Source organism: Humulus lupulus, chromosome 2 (genome assembly GCF_963169125.1).
Source record: "Humulus lupulus chromosome 2, drHumLupu1.1, whole genome shotgun sequence".
NCBI lineage: Eukaryota > Viridiplantae > Streptophyta > Magnoliopsida > Rosales > Cannabaceae > Humulus > Humulus lupulus.
The window spans coordinates 122,694,915-122,708,500 of NC_084794.1; the positions used below are offsets into that span (position 1 = coordinate 122,694,915).

Below are 13,586 nucleotides of genomic sequence, written 5' to 3' on the forward strand. Positions count from 1 at the left end.
AATATCTAAGTACAAGCTCTCCTAACTTTATTATTGTTTGATGAGATATATGTATATACAATAATATGTCAGTGACTTGAGATGTATGGTTACTATGTATGACTTTGCATAGAATTACTTAATTCATGGGGTTGTAACTACAAAGGTAGCTTAATGGAGAGCAATGAAGGCCGTTACACGATCGAACACAACATGTTTGGTATTGTTAGCCATAACAAAATCCATATGAGCATAATTATCCACAAACTGTACCACCAACTTGTCCTTGTCATGATCTTTAATCTTGTCAAGTAAAACTTTCACATCATTTACATCTGAAAGATAATCATTCTTTCCATAACTCATGAAAAGAGGAAGATCCTTTGGAATTTTACTCAAGTCGTATGCAGGAGGAGTTGGCTGATTATACTGCTTCATGTTTTCGTTAATAATAACATTATCGTACTTTCTTATTGTCCCAGTTCTGATCACTGCATAAAAATAAATAAATACATAATTTTCTTGACATTATTGATTAACTAGTGATGATTTTGAACTACTTACTCTGAGAAAGATGAACCAAAGTCTTCATAGAAGTTGACTGAAGTTGATGACCAATATAACGTTCTACCGTGCGTTTATCGATACAGCAATTTGGGCCTATTTTACAGTGAAATTGGGAAAACAAAAATGATTAATTTATGTAATAAGTAGGGGCGATAGAGAATTTTTTTTTTATTAAAAAGGCCTAATGAAATGAAACAAACTTGAAATTAACATTTGAAAATTAATAATTAACCTGTTAAAGCAGTCTCTAAGGAGGCGCAGTCAATGCCTGGTGTATTACAGACAAATCCCAAAATGGTGGAAACTTCTTTGCTATCAAAGGGTTTTGAAACAAATTATTATTAATTCTAGACATTAATTTATTCATAATTTGGATATTGAGTCGTAGTTTGTACTTTTTTTTTATTCATATAAAAAAACCAAGTAATAATTAAATATAGTTTGTTATTATTAAGTACTTGATTATTGATCTCTCTCCTACTTACCTTGCGGGAACAAACTCATGGAGGCCCAACAAATTCCCTGCCTGTTTTATATTAATAAGAGTTCAAATATACAATTATTATTCTTATAATTATATAAGAAATAATAAATAAGGATAAGTAGGAGAGTTTGGTATTACCTCAGCTAAAAAAAATTCAGTAATAGTTTTTAATAATATGCTGGGGATTTGATTCATATAAGCAATTGGGCTAAGTAAAGTGGCCGATCTCAGCATGTTAATCGGCTTGAAATCTTGGGAAAATGCAGTAAGAGCCATCAAAGTTCCCTGTACCAACATCAATCATATTGTCATTAAAAAATTGATTAAAAATAAATTCATTACCAGAAATAATTAATTGCATACATATATATATATATTTAGAGATTAATAATTAATACCAAGGAATGACCAACATAGTGTAGATTCTGGCCGGTTTGATTGTGCACACCTTCGACAAACGCAGGAAGGTCATAAGCAGCCAATTCAACCCATGTCCAATCCCAGAATTTCTACACAATATACATGTATACTAATTATATGTATTAGCTAGCATCTAAATTAATCTCGCAAAAAGAAAAAAGTCTATATATAGAAAAGAATGTTGTTTAAGGTGTCCAACAGCATGAAATTACACTATTTAATTGATTAATAATATTAAATTAAAACGTGTAACACCAATATTAATATTAATGGATTGCACGGTATATGACATTGTGATACTTGACACCTCTTTCTGCCCCTTAACAATACTCTATGCAAAATGTATAATTAAGTATCGAACCGCATCATTTGGAGAAAGTGATTTGTGGGCCCGACTAGAAGATGTACCACGAGCGTTGGAAAGCCAAACATCATAACCATTATCAGCCATGATGAAGGGCAAACATTGATCTGGGGAACTCACTAACCATAAGGCAGCATCCTGTACATGTAAAAATTTAAAAACATGAATGATTAAACACACATATCTACTATATATAGGAAAATAAATTATAATTTAATTTTTATATACCACAATATACATTGTAATTATAGCAGATATATTACTAATTTTTTATAAATTTTTTTTTGAAAAATGTCCTAATTAAAGTGCATGTTATAATTATTATGTAGGCTGTGATAAAATAATTTTTCAAGATATCGAAAATACAAAATGCTCCACCATTATAATGAAAAGTAATGCCTATATATATACATATTTCATAATACAAAATTGAAAAGCACTAATTAACTAATATTATTACCGAGACAATCCCATGTTGTATTAAAACAGGTGGTTTGTTTGCTTTCTTGCCTGAGCGTCCAGCTGGAATCCTTTGCATCCCAAGAATATAACCATCCTCTGTTGTTACCTACAAATACAATACACACACAATATATAACAATAACTACTTATGTTATTGCTTATTATTATGGCTTTACTAGCTGAGACATGCATATTAATTTGCCAACTTACATTTTTTTTTAATTATTAAATATCTACTCTCCCAATTATAATTTGTAAAATGAATTAGTATATCTTATAATTAATTAATGTAATAAAATGAAATCGGTAGTGAACCTGATAATCTTGGCAAATGTAGCCATGTGGCTCCACCAGAGTTTTGCAGACATCATTATCTTTGGTGGAAGCATGAGGAGGAGATAGCGATGGTGGTGTTGAAAGTAATGTCTTAGCAATTGGATTTTGATGGAATATATCTCTTGTTGCTGCCGTTTCTGATGGAATATTGGATATAAGAGCCACAACAACCACAACAATAACACCACCCACCATTCTTCTCATATTTATTATCTGCAATCTATACAAATAATAATCTCAATATCATTGCCTTGTTCCCATTCATTTAATAATAACCAAAATTATATAACTCTAACATTATTGTATTGTTTGAAGTTGTTACTAGCAAATAACAGCCTTAATTGCTTGCAAGACTTACTCGTTTTTACTTCTTGTCTTGCCTAATTAGAAGAAAAAAAAAAAGAGAAGAATTAGAAATCAATAGCTTTTCTTTTTCATATTCGTAAGAGAGAAATTAATTTATAGCTAATGCCCATTCGATGGCAGATTCTAAAAAAAGAAAAAAGAAAAATCGATCTGTTGAATTTGTTCGTGGTAATAGGATATAAAAAAATGTTACACAACATAATTAACTGACATATAAATAATTTAAAATTAGGATTTTTTTTTCTTTTTCCAAACAACAACTGGAAAAATGTTTATAATAATCCAAGATCCACAATTGAACAGATAATGACTTCCTGAATATAGAATATATCAGTTAAAAGTTTATAAAATTGTTTTAAGGTGTTTGTATATATAATATATAAAAATATATATGTATATAAATTTATACATGCAGTTGGTCCTAGCTACTACAATAATAGTGATTGCATTTTTTTTCTAACTCTTGAATTAAAATCTATAGTTATTTTGCTTATATTTGGATGTAACTACAGATTAATACCATATATACCAAGATTTCAAAAATCATATTACAATAATTAATTATAAATTATTAATTCACCCTCTCTCCTAAAGTATAACTTTTCTTCTTTTTCAGTCTTTCTCTTTCTTTTTCTTTTTCTTTTTACAAATGGAATTTGATCCCCTCCCCCTCCCAAACACTCAACCACTTGATGCTAGGACTTCAGTCTTTCTCTCTTTCAGAAGTCAAATATTTTAAAAATTGAAAAGAAAAAAAATAGTTATTATTTTATTAATTATAATTGGAGTCCATATATAGAATCAATGTACAAGATTTGTGATGCATGTGGTTGAACTCTATCAATTGAAATATATATATATATATATATAATGAATCCACCATGTCTCAAAATGAAGAGCCAATAATCAAGGTATAGCTTATTATTAATGGAGGCCAAAGAAGTCCATTAAAGGGTCATAGACAACTTTGTTAGCATTGACACCCATAACAAAATCTAAATGAGCATAATCTTCTACCAATTGCACCACCAACTTGTCTTGATCATGATCCTTAAGCTTCTCTAGTAAAACGTTCACATCATTTACATCAGAGAGTTGATCTTTTCCTCCATAGCTCAAGAGAAGAGGAATATCATTTGGAATGCTACTCATGTTGTATGATGGAGGAGATGGCTTTCCATATTTCTTCATGTTTTCTACCACATTACCATAGTCATACATTGCTATTGTCCCTTTTCTAATCACTGCATGCCCAAATCAAATATAAAATAAATCTTACACTAAAATCTTCATATATATTTTATTGTTATTATTAAATTAATATTAGAAATGATTTACTTACTTTGAGCAAGATGGATCAAGTTTCTAGTGGCAGTTGGCTGAGGTTCATGTTCAAGAAAAACGTTTATCGTGGAGGTATTGATACAACAATTTGAGCCTGTACTTAATCAAGTTGAAAATACAAGTCAAACAATTAATGTATATATATATATATATGTAAGACATGAATTTGAATGATTAGATGTTCAAAGATTGGAAAATTAACCTGTGAAAGCTGTCAATAGATCTGAGCAGTTAATGCCTGGTTTATTACAGATGTTCTCCACAAGTTTGGAAATTTCTTGGCTGTACGTAGTGTAGTTAGAGATTCAAAACATATTGATTGTCATTCTTCGTCATTTAGATATAATATAAAGAAAAATTATATATCGAATAGTTATACTAGTCAATGTAAATTAAAGGCTAATCTCTGGCAATAATTAGTTAATTATCAAGTACAGATTCGTCATTACTAAGATTTCAAAAATAGAAAACGCATACCCTTTTGGGATAAACTCATGGAGACCCAACCAATAAAGTTGCTGTACTCAAAAAAAGAAAAAGAAAAAGAAAAGAAAGGTGACGAGTGTGGTTCAATTTTAGATGGAGCCAATTTAAATAAAAAGTAAAAAGAGAAAAGAAGGTAGTACTAAAGTATATGAGAGTTTGTATTACTTCGCCTAAAAAGAGATCAGCAGCAGCTTTGGTGAGGATTGAAGGGATTTGATTAAGATAAGCAATTGGACTAAGTAGAGCGGCTGATCTCAGCATGTTGGACACCTTGTAGTCTTGAGAAAAGGCAGCAAAAGCCATCAAAGTTCCCTAATAATAATAATAATAATTACATATTCAATAAAAAAGCCATTATTTCTGTTTCCATCTCGATATATATATATATATATATAAGAATCTTACATAATTATTATTGTTTCAGTAATTTTTACGTTCAAACATAAACAATAATAAATAATAATAGTTAAACATTAGAGTTGTATTTTTATATATGTGAACAAAATAACAGCTAGTTAGATTACCAAAGAATGTCCAACGTAGTGTATGTTCTGGCCTGTGTGATCGTGCACGTATTGGAAAAAAGCAGGAAGGTCATAAGCAGCCAATTGATCCCATGACCAGTTCCAGTAATCCTAATTAATAAATAAAAAAATGATGATGGTGATGATGAGTCTATAATGTGTTTGACATGCCAACAGAAAACGAAAAAAGAGAAAATTAAATAATAATGAACAAGTGATGACCACCGGATCATTAGGAGTAAGTGATTGATGTCCACGGCTAGAAACTGTGCCTCTTGTATTACCCAACCACACATCATATCCATTCTCAGCCAACACGAACGCCAATGACTCCTCTGGGGAATTCAATACCCATGTCACACCATCCTATTAATATATATATATATATAAAAAAACATACCAAAAAAAAAATCAATTCTTTAATACTTTCATATATCTATATATATATATATATATAAGGCCATATTATATAAATATTTTACGCTGAAAATTCCATGTTGCAACAAAACAGGTGGTTTGTCGGCTTTCTTGCCAGATCGCCCAACTGGTATCCTTTGCAATCCAAGAATGTAACCATCCTCTGTGATTACCTACGTACAAACCATCCAAACTAAATTATTAACGTCACTAAAATTACTCACATATATGTATATGTATATATTCATGACTAAAAAACATTTATATATATATATATATATATAAAGTTTAGCGACTTAACTTGATGTTGTTCGCAAGAGTAGCCTTGTGACTCCACCATTGATTTGCAGATATCATCTTGGGAAGGTGATGATGGTGAAATAGCAGTAGGGTTTTCATGGGCTACTGTTGTATACAATTTAGTTCTTGCCTCGATTTCTGATGGAATCAAATAAATAATAAACACAATAATGTGAAGAATGCCTATTACTGAATATGTGGCAGCCATTTGATCTTGATATATATTAATTGGAATGAAATTTGTGTATTGATCCTATAATTATATATATTTATATACATAGTAAGACCGAATACATATACAAACGAATTAGCGTATTAATGAGTTCCAATTGACTCAATTACTACATTCGTGGCTTATACGCTCGTCAGATGTGGAATTAAGTAATTATTATTTTTTATTTGTGGCTTAATCTGTCTCATTTGATTGAATAATATTAAGTAACTATTTACATCTTTTCAAATCAAATTATAAGAAAATTTTGAATTTCTATTGTTATCGAATGAAGGAGTGTATTTGATTGTACGGAATTTGATTATATATGAACTAATGTAAATGGGTAATTTCAGGCAGGCATTTTACAGCTAGCAATTAATTCATATAATATATAATCAGAACAAAGAAATAGAATATAGTATAGATTTGGTGAAACAACCAAGGCCATATTTCCATAACGGGAAAATATATAAGAGAAAGTTTTCTTTTTTCTTCTTTAAGATTTATCTGTTAATTAATATATAAATTTGGAAATTATTTTGTGTGTATCTTAATCGCATGTAATTAATTATATTTTCAAAATATTTCATGCTGAGTTAGTAATAGAATGAGCTTCTCTCTTGACGATTGAATTAACTCGTGCTGCTTGGAAGTATCGCGAGCAAGGATTATTATAAAATTTTGTGTGTCATATCTACTTGTTTTACCTTTCAACGATCTTATATATATATATATATATATATGTTTAAATATATAATACATGTTTTTTTAAACATAGTATTTGTCATTTATGAAATATTGCGAACATAAGATGCCACACAAAAGTGATTATACAATTCTCTTTCGCTAGAATGCTCCGTCATTTCATTACGGAAAAAAGCAATTAATATAATGGAAATTAAAATACACCATAATCTCTTCTCTCCAAAAATAATATTGTACACCGATTTGTGTCCACACTCAAGTTTTTTGATCACCTTCTTTTTAAAGAAGTTATAAAATTGTGTAAGATACAAAAACGCAAATTGACTATGTGTTAAAACTTATTGATTGAACAAAGACTAATATAAGAATTTTGGAGAAATAATTTAAATTTGGATATTTCTGGCAAAATCATCTGTTATTTTGTCAAAGTTACACGTATGCTTCCAATAAAAAAATTTAACGGCAAAACACCCTTATGCCAATGTTTTATTGCAGTCATGCACTTTTGGCAACATTCACATGTTGACTAATTAATTATTTATTTGAAATATATTTTAAAAATAAATTTAATTAAAATTATACATTAATTTTTTTTATAAAAAAAAACATGATTTATTAAAAAATTTAAACATAAACAGAATTAATAAAAAAAACCTAACTTGAGTTCATCTTCCTCAGCCACAAAAAAAAAAAAAATTACAGTTCAAGAAAAAAACTCAAACTCAAAAAATAAAAACCCCATAAATCAATCACTCATTTCCAAATTATCATATTTAAACTGAAAAATCAAATAAAAATCAACTAAATATATCTAAGCCAAACAAAATGTCAAAATTTCAAATTTTAACGCAAAAACTCAAAACCCATGTTGGAAATGAGGATAAATTTCTCAGTTCAAGAACCTCGGATGAATCTCGGTAAACCAGAGATGAATCTAAGAACACAAATCAGTAAGACTAATTATCAAACAATTAGAAAACAAAAAATATGAAAGCATAAATCAACACAAGTATATATACTGGTTTAGCAAGATCAATGTGATCTTGAACCTAATCTAGTTTTAGGAATCACTATCTCTTCTTTATTCAATCAACGAAATGAGTACAAAACTTCAATGGAGCTTCTTGGAACAATCTTGGATCAAACTCTTTAAACACTCAATCACACAGGTGTTTTCCTCTCAATCCTTGAGTAAGCACTTTATCAGCAGTTGTGCTTCTCAATATAGTTCCCCAAACCCAGCTCTCACAACCTTTCTCAATACTCAATCTTGATTTCCACACTTGAGCTCTCTCGTCTAATCTGACTTTTCTGTTGTTTCATCTGTGTAGTACTCTTCACTGTGTTATTCTCTCTTTGTTTTTCTTCTTCTCTATTTTAGTGTCTTCCAACAAGTGAATCCCACATGTCCTTTTATAGACCAAGGACAGAAAGTTAATGAGGTTGTTATGATAGTTGAGAACCAAACAACCTATTAACAGAATTAGTTGGGATTTGGAAAAACTACTCCCACAAATTCCACCTAGATTCTTCAAATCACAACCGAAATAGAATTCCACTTGTAGAGATAGTGATCCTAGAGTTCCAGCATTAGTTACCAAGGTTGAGCAAGTTTAAGCAATGCTTAAACTTGTTCACAGGTAGAACCTTAGTTCTTATATCAGCTGGATTATCCTCAGTACCAATCTTGTCCAAAGATATCACATCTTCCTCTATCTTTTCTCTTATCCAAAACAAGCGAATGTCTATGTGTTTGCTCTTTTCGTGGTATACTGAATTTTTACAGAGGTGAATTGAAGATTGACTATCTGAGTATATATTAGCTTTACCTTTCATCATCTTCAGCTCTTGTAGCATTCCTTGTAACCATATTGCCTCTTTGAATGCTTCGGTGGTGGCCATGAACTCAGCTTCAGTTGTTGATAGTGACACCACTGACTGTAGTTGGGACTTCCAACATATGCAATCTCCATTTGTTGTGAATACATATGAAGTAGTTGAACTCCTTGTATCCTTACTTGCTGCATAGTCTGCATCTGCAAAACCTTCAAGTGTAACTTTCTGATCCATCTGCTTGTATCTCAGTCCCATCTCTGTAGTTCCCTTTAGATATCTAAGTAGCCACTTAAGAGCATTCCAATGCTCTAATCCGGGGTTGGACATAAACCTTCTAAGAATGCTTAGAGCATGTGCTATGTCTGGTCTAGTGCTAACCATGATGTACATTAAACACCCCTAGTGCCATAACATAAGGGACTTTTGCCATTTCCTTTGTCTCCTCGATAGTCTTTGGACTTTGATCTTTTGAAAGTGCAAATTGTCCTCCTAGAGGTACTGAAACACTCTTTGAATCCTGCATGTTGAATCTCTGAAGTACCCTCTGAATATAACTTGCTTGTTTAAGATTCAGAATCCCATCTTTTTTGTTCCTTGTCACTTCTATCCCAAGTATCTTTTGGACTTGACAGAGCTCCTTCATTTCAAATTCATCTTTCAACTTGTCTTTGATGCCTTTTATCACTGTTTTGTCCTTACCCATAATGAGCATATCATCTACATATGGTAAGAGAAAAACTGATGTAGATTGCTCAAGATTTTTGTAGTATAGGCAATGATCAAACTTTGATCTAACAAACCTAATGTCTTGAACATAGGTGTCAAATATCTTATTCCATTGTTGTGGTGACTATTTAATCCCATACAGTGACCTTCTAAGCTTGCACACCATCTCTTTGTTGCTTGATTCCACCTGAAAACCAGGTGGTTGATGCATATAAATGTCCTCCTGTATAAAACCATTTAAGAAGGCAGTCTTGACATCAAGTTGTTCTACTTCTAAATTTTCTTCTGCTGCAAGAGAAAGCATCAATCTTATAGTCTTATACTTTATGTTATATTATTTTATAATATAATGTAATATTATATTATATTATAATATAATGTTTTAGATTAAATAAATGTGACAAAATGTGTCACATATTGTAACATATAATAATGAGTTACAATATTTAGATATATGAGATATATCCAAATAATGTAACATATTTGGTGTTACAAATTTGTAACTTCCAAATATTACCCTTTATTGTGTAAAATTGTTGTTACACAATATTGAGATGAATTTCATAAAGTCATTTGTGATATGGCTGTTAGAGATATGATTTTAACCCCAATAATGTGTTTTGGGAGTTACAAAATCATTTGGGAGGGTTTGGAACCGTTTGGAAAAACAGCACATTTTTTAGTGCTGAAAATGGTCGGTGGCTGCGACCACTGAATGTTGGTGGCCACGGCCTGTGGGACAGAGGCTAGTGGTCGCGGCCACTAATGTCTCTGGCCGCGGTCACAGGCCAAAAACTGACCATTTTTTTAGTTTTTTCAATCTTTGTTGAACGGCTCAAAAAACCCAAATAACTCCCAAATCTCATTTTTAATTTCATATTAATCCAATTAAACTTTAGTAACAGCCATGGGGGTTGGTGGAATTTGAAATTCAAAGGGTGTCTCTAAACTCTATAAATAGGAGCCTATAGCTCACTTGTAAGACACAACATTTCTATCAATTAGAGCACTTGGCTAGAAACACCTTAATGCTTGATAATTCCATAAAGCTTTTCCAATATCTGAGAGAGATCCCTTAGTGCTTGAGTTAGGGGGAAATAAGCTTTTGGACAAATATTTTAAACCTTGTTCAAGTTGGTGATCCCCAGCCCTCTTCACTTATGTTGTGTAAGTGAGAGTTTTCTTGTATTTCTGTTCTCCATTCTATTGTATTGTTTTCTTCTTATTCTCTTGTTCTTTTTACTTGTATTTCTTGTTCAAGAGTTGTAATCTTTTCTTTTCTTTTATTTCAAACACTTTACTTTATTTGTAACATTTTGCTTAGAGTTGTATTTTTCTATTCTCATCATCTTCTTCATTTTCTTTGTTCATTTGTAATTTTCAATTATAGAGTTGTAACTCCTTTTAATCAATCATTATTATTTGTAATATATTGCATAGAGTTGTAATTTCTTACTATTTCCATTGAGGCAAAAACAATTTTTCCTAACATTCAAAAGCTTATTTCTTTTTTGTTTCAATGGAAGGGGAGACAATTAAGATCATGAACCAAGACCTAATGAGATTGGATAGGTTTGATGGATCTAATTTTACTAGGTGGCAAGACAAGGTGAGGTTTCTTTTAACCACTCTCAAAATCGCCTACATCCTTGAGTCTTCCTTGGCACCTCTAGCCGAGCCATCCGACAAAGACACTCCCGAGAGGTGGAGAAAAGAAGGAAGAGGGAGGAGGACAATCTCCTTTGTAGGGGTCATATCCTCAACGCCCTATCCGATAGGCTCTATGACCTCTGCACCGAGACCAAATCGGCCTAGGAGATATGGGATGCACTTGAGAAAAAGTTTAAGGCGGAAGAGGAAGGTACCAAAAAGTTTTTGATATCTCAATACTTCGATTTCAAATTTTTTGGTGATAAACCTATTCTTCCTCAAATTCATGAATTGCAAATAATTATTAACAAATTGAAAGTGCTAAAGATTGAGCTTCCCAAGGCCTTTCAAGTTGGTGCTATGGTGGCTAAATTACCACCAACTTGGAAGAGCTATAGGAAAAGAATCCTTCATAAAAATGAGGATTATTCTTTGGAGGAAATCCAAAAACATATTCGAATCGAAGAAGAATCGATATGTAGAGATAAACTTGTGGAGGGGTCTAATGGAGAGACTTCCAAAGCAAATACGGTGTCACAACCAAAACATCCCAAAAACAAAGAGAAAAAGGGTAAAGAGAAACCTTTGGGTCCAAAAACCAACCCAAACAAGTTTAAGGGCGAGAAAGGTCCTTGCTTTGTGTGTGGGAAAAAAGGTCACTATGCTAGAGAGTGTAGGCATAGAAAAGACCAACAAGGACCTAAGGTGAACGCAACTCAAGAGGAAAACATAGTTGCTACCCTTAGTGAGGTGAATGCAGTCCAAGGCAAGGTGAAAGAGTGGTGTTATGATACATGTGCCACTGTCCATGTCACCTATGACAAATCATTGTTCAAGACCTTTGAAGAGTCAAAGGGAAACCATGAGATACAAATGGGAAATGAGGGAAAATCCAAGGTACTTGGCAAAGGTACTATTGATGTCTACTTCACCTCCGACAAGAAAGTTACATTAGTGAATGTACTTTATGTTCCCAAAATGAGTAGAAACTTGGTAAGTGGTGATTTGCTTGGCAAGCCCGGCATTAAAGCTGTTTTTAAGTCCGGTAAACTTATACTTACCAAATCAAATGTATTTTTGGGAAATGGGTACTCTTGTGAGGGTATGGTTAAATTGTGCACCAATGATGTAACTTTCAATGTTATCAATAAAAATGCTAATTCCGCCTATATTGTTGAGTATGATTCTTTATTTTTGTGGCATCTTAGACTATCACATATAGGTTTTTCAACCATGAAAAGAGTAGTAAAATGTGGTATGATTGCATGCAATATTAAAAACTATGGTAAATGTGAAACATGTGTTAAGGCAAAGATGATTAAGAAACCATTTCCTAGTGTAGAAAGATCATCTAATTTACTAGATTTAATCCATAGTGATCTTTGTGAATTAAATGGTGTTTTAACTAGAGGTGGTAAAAGGTATTTTCTTACTTTTATAGATGATTTTAGTCGATATACCTATGTGTTTCTTTTAAAGCATAAAGATGAAACTTTTGATGCATTTAAATTGTATAAATTAGAAGTTGAAAATCAACTAAATAAAAAGATTAAGGTGCTAAGAAGTGATAGAGGAGGAGAGTACTTCTCTAATTCAATACATTTTTTGAAGAAAATTGTATAATTCATGAGTGCACTGCACCTTATACACCACAACACAATGGTGTTGCCGAAAGGAAAAATAGGACTTATCTAGAGATGATAAATTATATGTTGGTGTTTTCTAAGTTGAACTTCAACTTATGGGGTGAAGCGCTTTTAACCGCTTGTCATATTCTTAATCGAATACAGATGAAGAAAAATGAGATATCTCCATATGAGTTATGGAAAGGAAGAAAACCCAACAAGTGTGGGGGTGTCTTGCATATTGCAAGAAAAACGAACCTAATAGAACACAGTTAGGTTCAAGAGCCATAAAATGTGCTTTTGTTGGTTATGCCAACAATAGCAAAGCTTATAGGCTATTAGACTTAGAGTCTAATATTGTGATTGAATCTAGAGAAGTTGAATTCTTTAAGAACATGTTATGTGACAACAATTCTCAAGCTTCAACATCTCTAAAGGAGAATTTGTTATATGAGAACAATTCTCAAGCTTCTACATCCAAAGTTGATTCTCAAGAGGAGAATTCTCAAAATGATGTAAAGCAACTCTTTGAACCTAGAAGAAGTCAAAGGCTTAAAAATCATAAAAGTCTAGTAGTGGATGAGATAGATTCTCAACGAATTTCATTCTACATGGTAAAAGGAAATAGAGAGGAAGTCATTAGGAAAATTCATATTGTACTTCTCGTTGAGGATGATCCTAAGACTTATAGAGAAGCTATGCAATCGAGAGATAATGCATTTTGGAAAGAAGCCATCAATGATGAGATGGATTCTGTTCTTTCCAATAACACTTGGGAATT

The 13,586-nt window shown here is 31.8% G+C and overlaps 2 protein-coding genes across 2 annotated transcripts; both read right to left on the bottom strand.

Annotated features, from left to right (window-relative positions):
* Positions 1-48: 48 nt before the first annotated feature.
* On the bottom strand, positions 49-2,807 carry LOC133814689 (triacylglycerol lipase 2-like). The gene is made up of 9 exons (XM_062247619.1): positions 2,592-2,807; positions 2,275-2,382; positions 1,812-1,952; positions 1,429-1,539; positions 1,169-1,315; positions 1,032-1,072; positions 779-858; positions 544-639; positions 49-470 (listed from the first exon to the last, which is right to left on the bottom strand). The coding sequence occupies exons 1-9, from the start codon at positions 2,805-2,807 to the stop codon at positions 151-153; spliced, it is 1,260 nt and encodes a 419-aa protein (XP_062103603.1). The 3' UTR covers positions 49-150.
* A 1,062-nt stretch (positions 2,808-3,869) lies between these two features.
* Positions 3,870-9,059, bottom strand: LOC133814690 (triacylglycerol lipase 2-like). The gene is made up of 10 exons (XM_062247620.1): positions 8,567-9,059; positions 6,051-6,187; positions 5,815-5,922; positions 5,558-5,698; positions 5,333-5,443; positions 4,974-5,120; positions 4,800-4,840; positions 4,525-4,604; positions 4,321-4,416; positions 3,870-4,222 (listed from the first exon to the last, which is right to left on the bottom strand). The coding sequence occupies exons 1-10, from the start codon at positions 9,057-9,059 to the stop codon at positions 3,903-3,905; spliced, it is 1,674 nt and encodes a 557-aa protein (XP_062103604.1). The 3' UTR covers positions 3,870-3,902.
* Between the last annotated feature and the right edge of the window lie 4,527 nt (positions 9,060-13,586).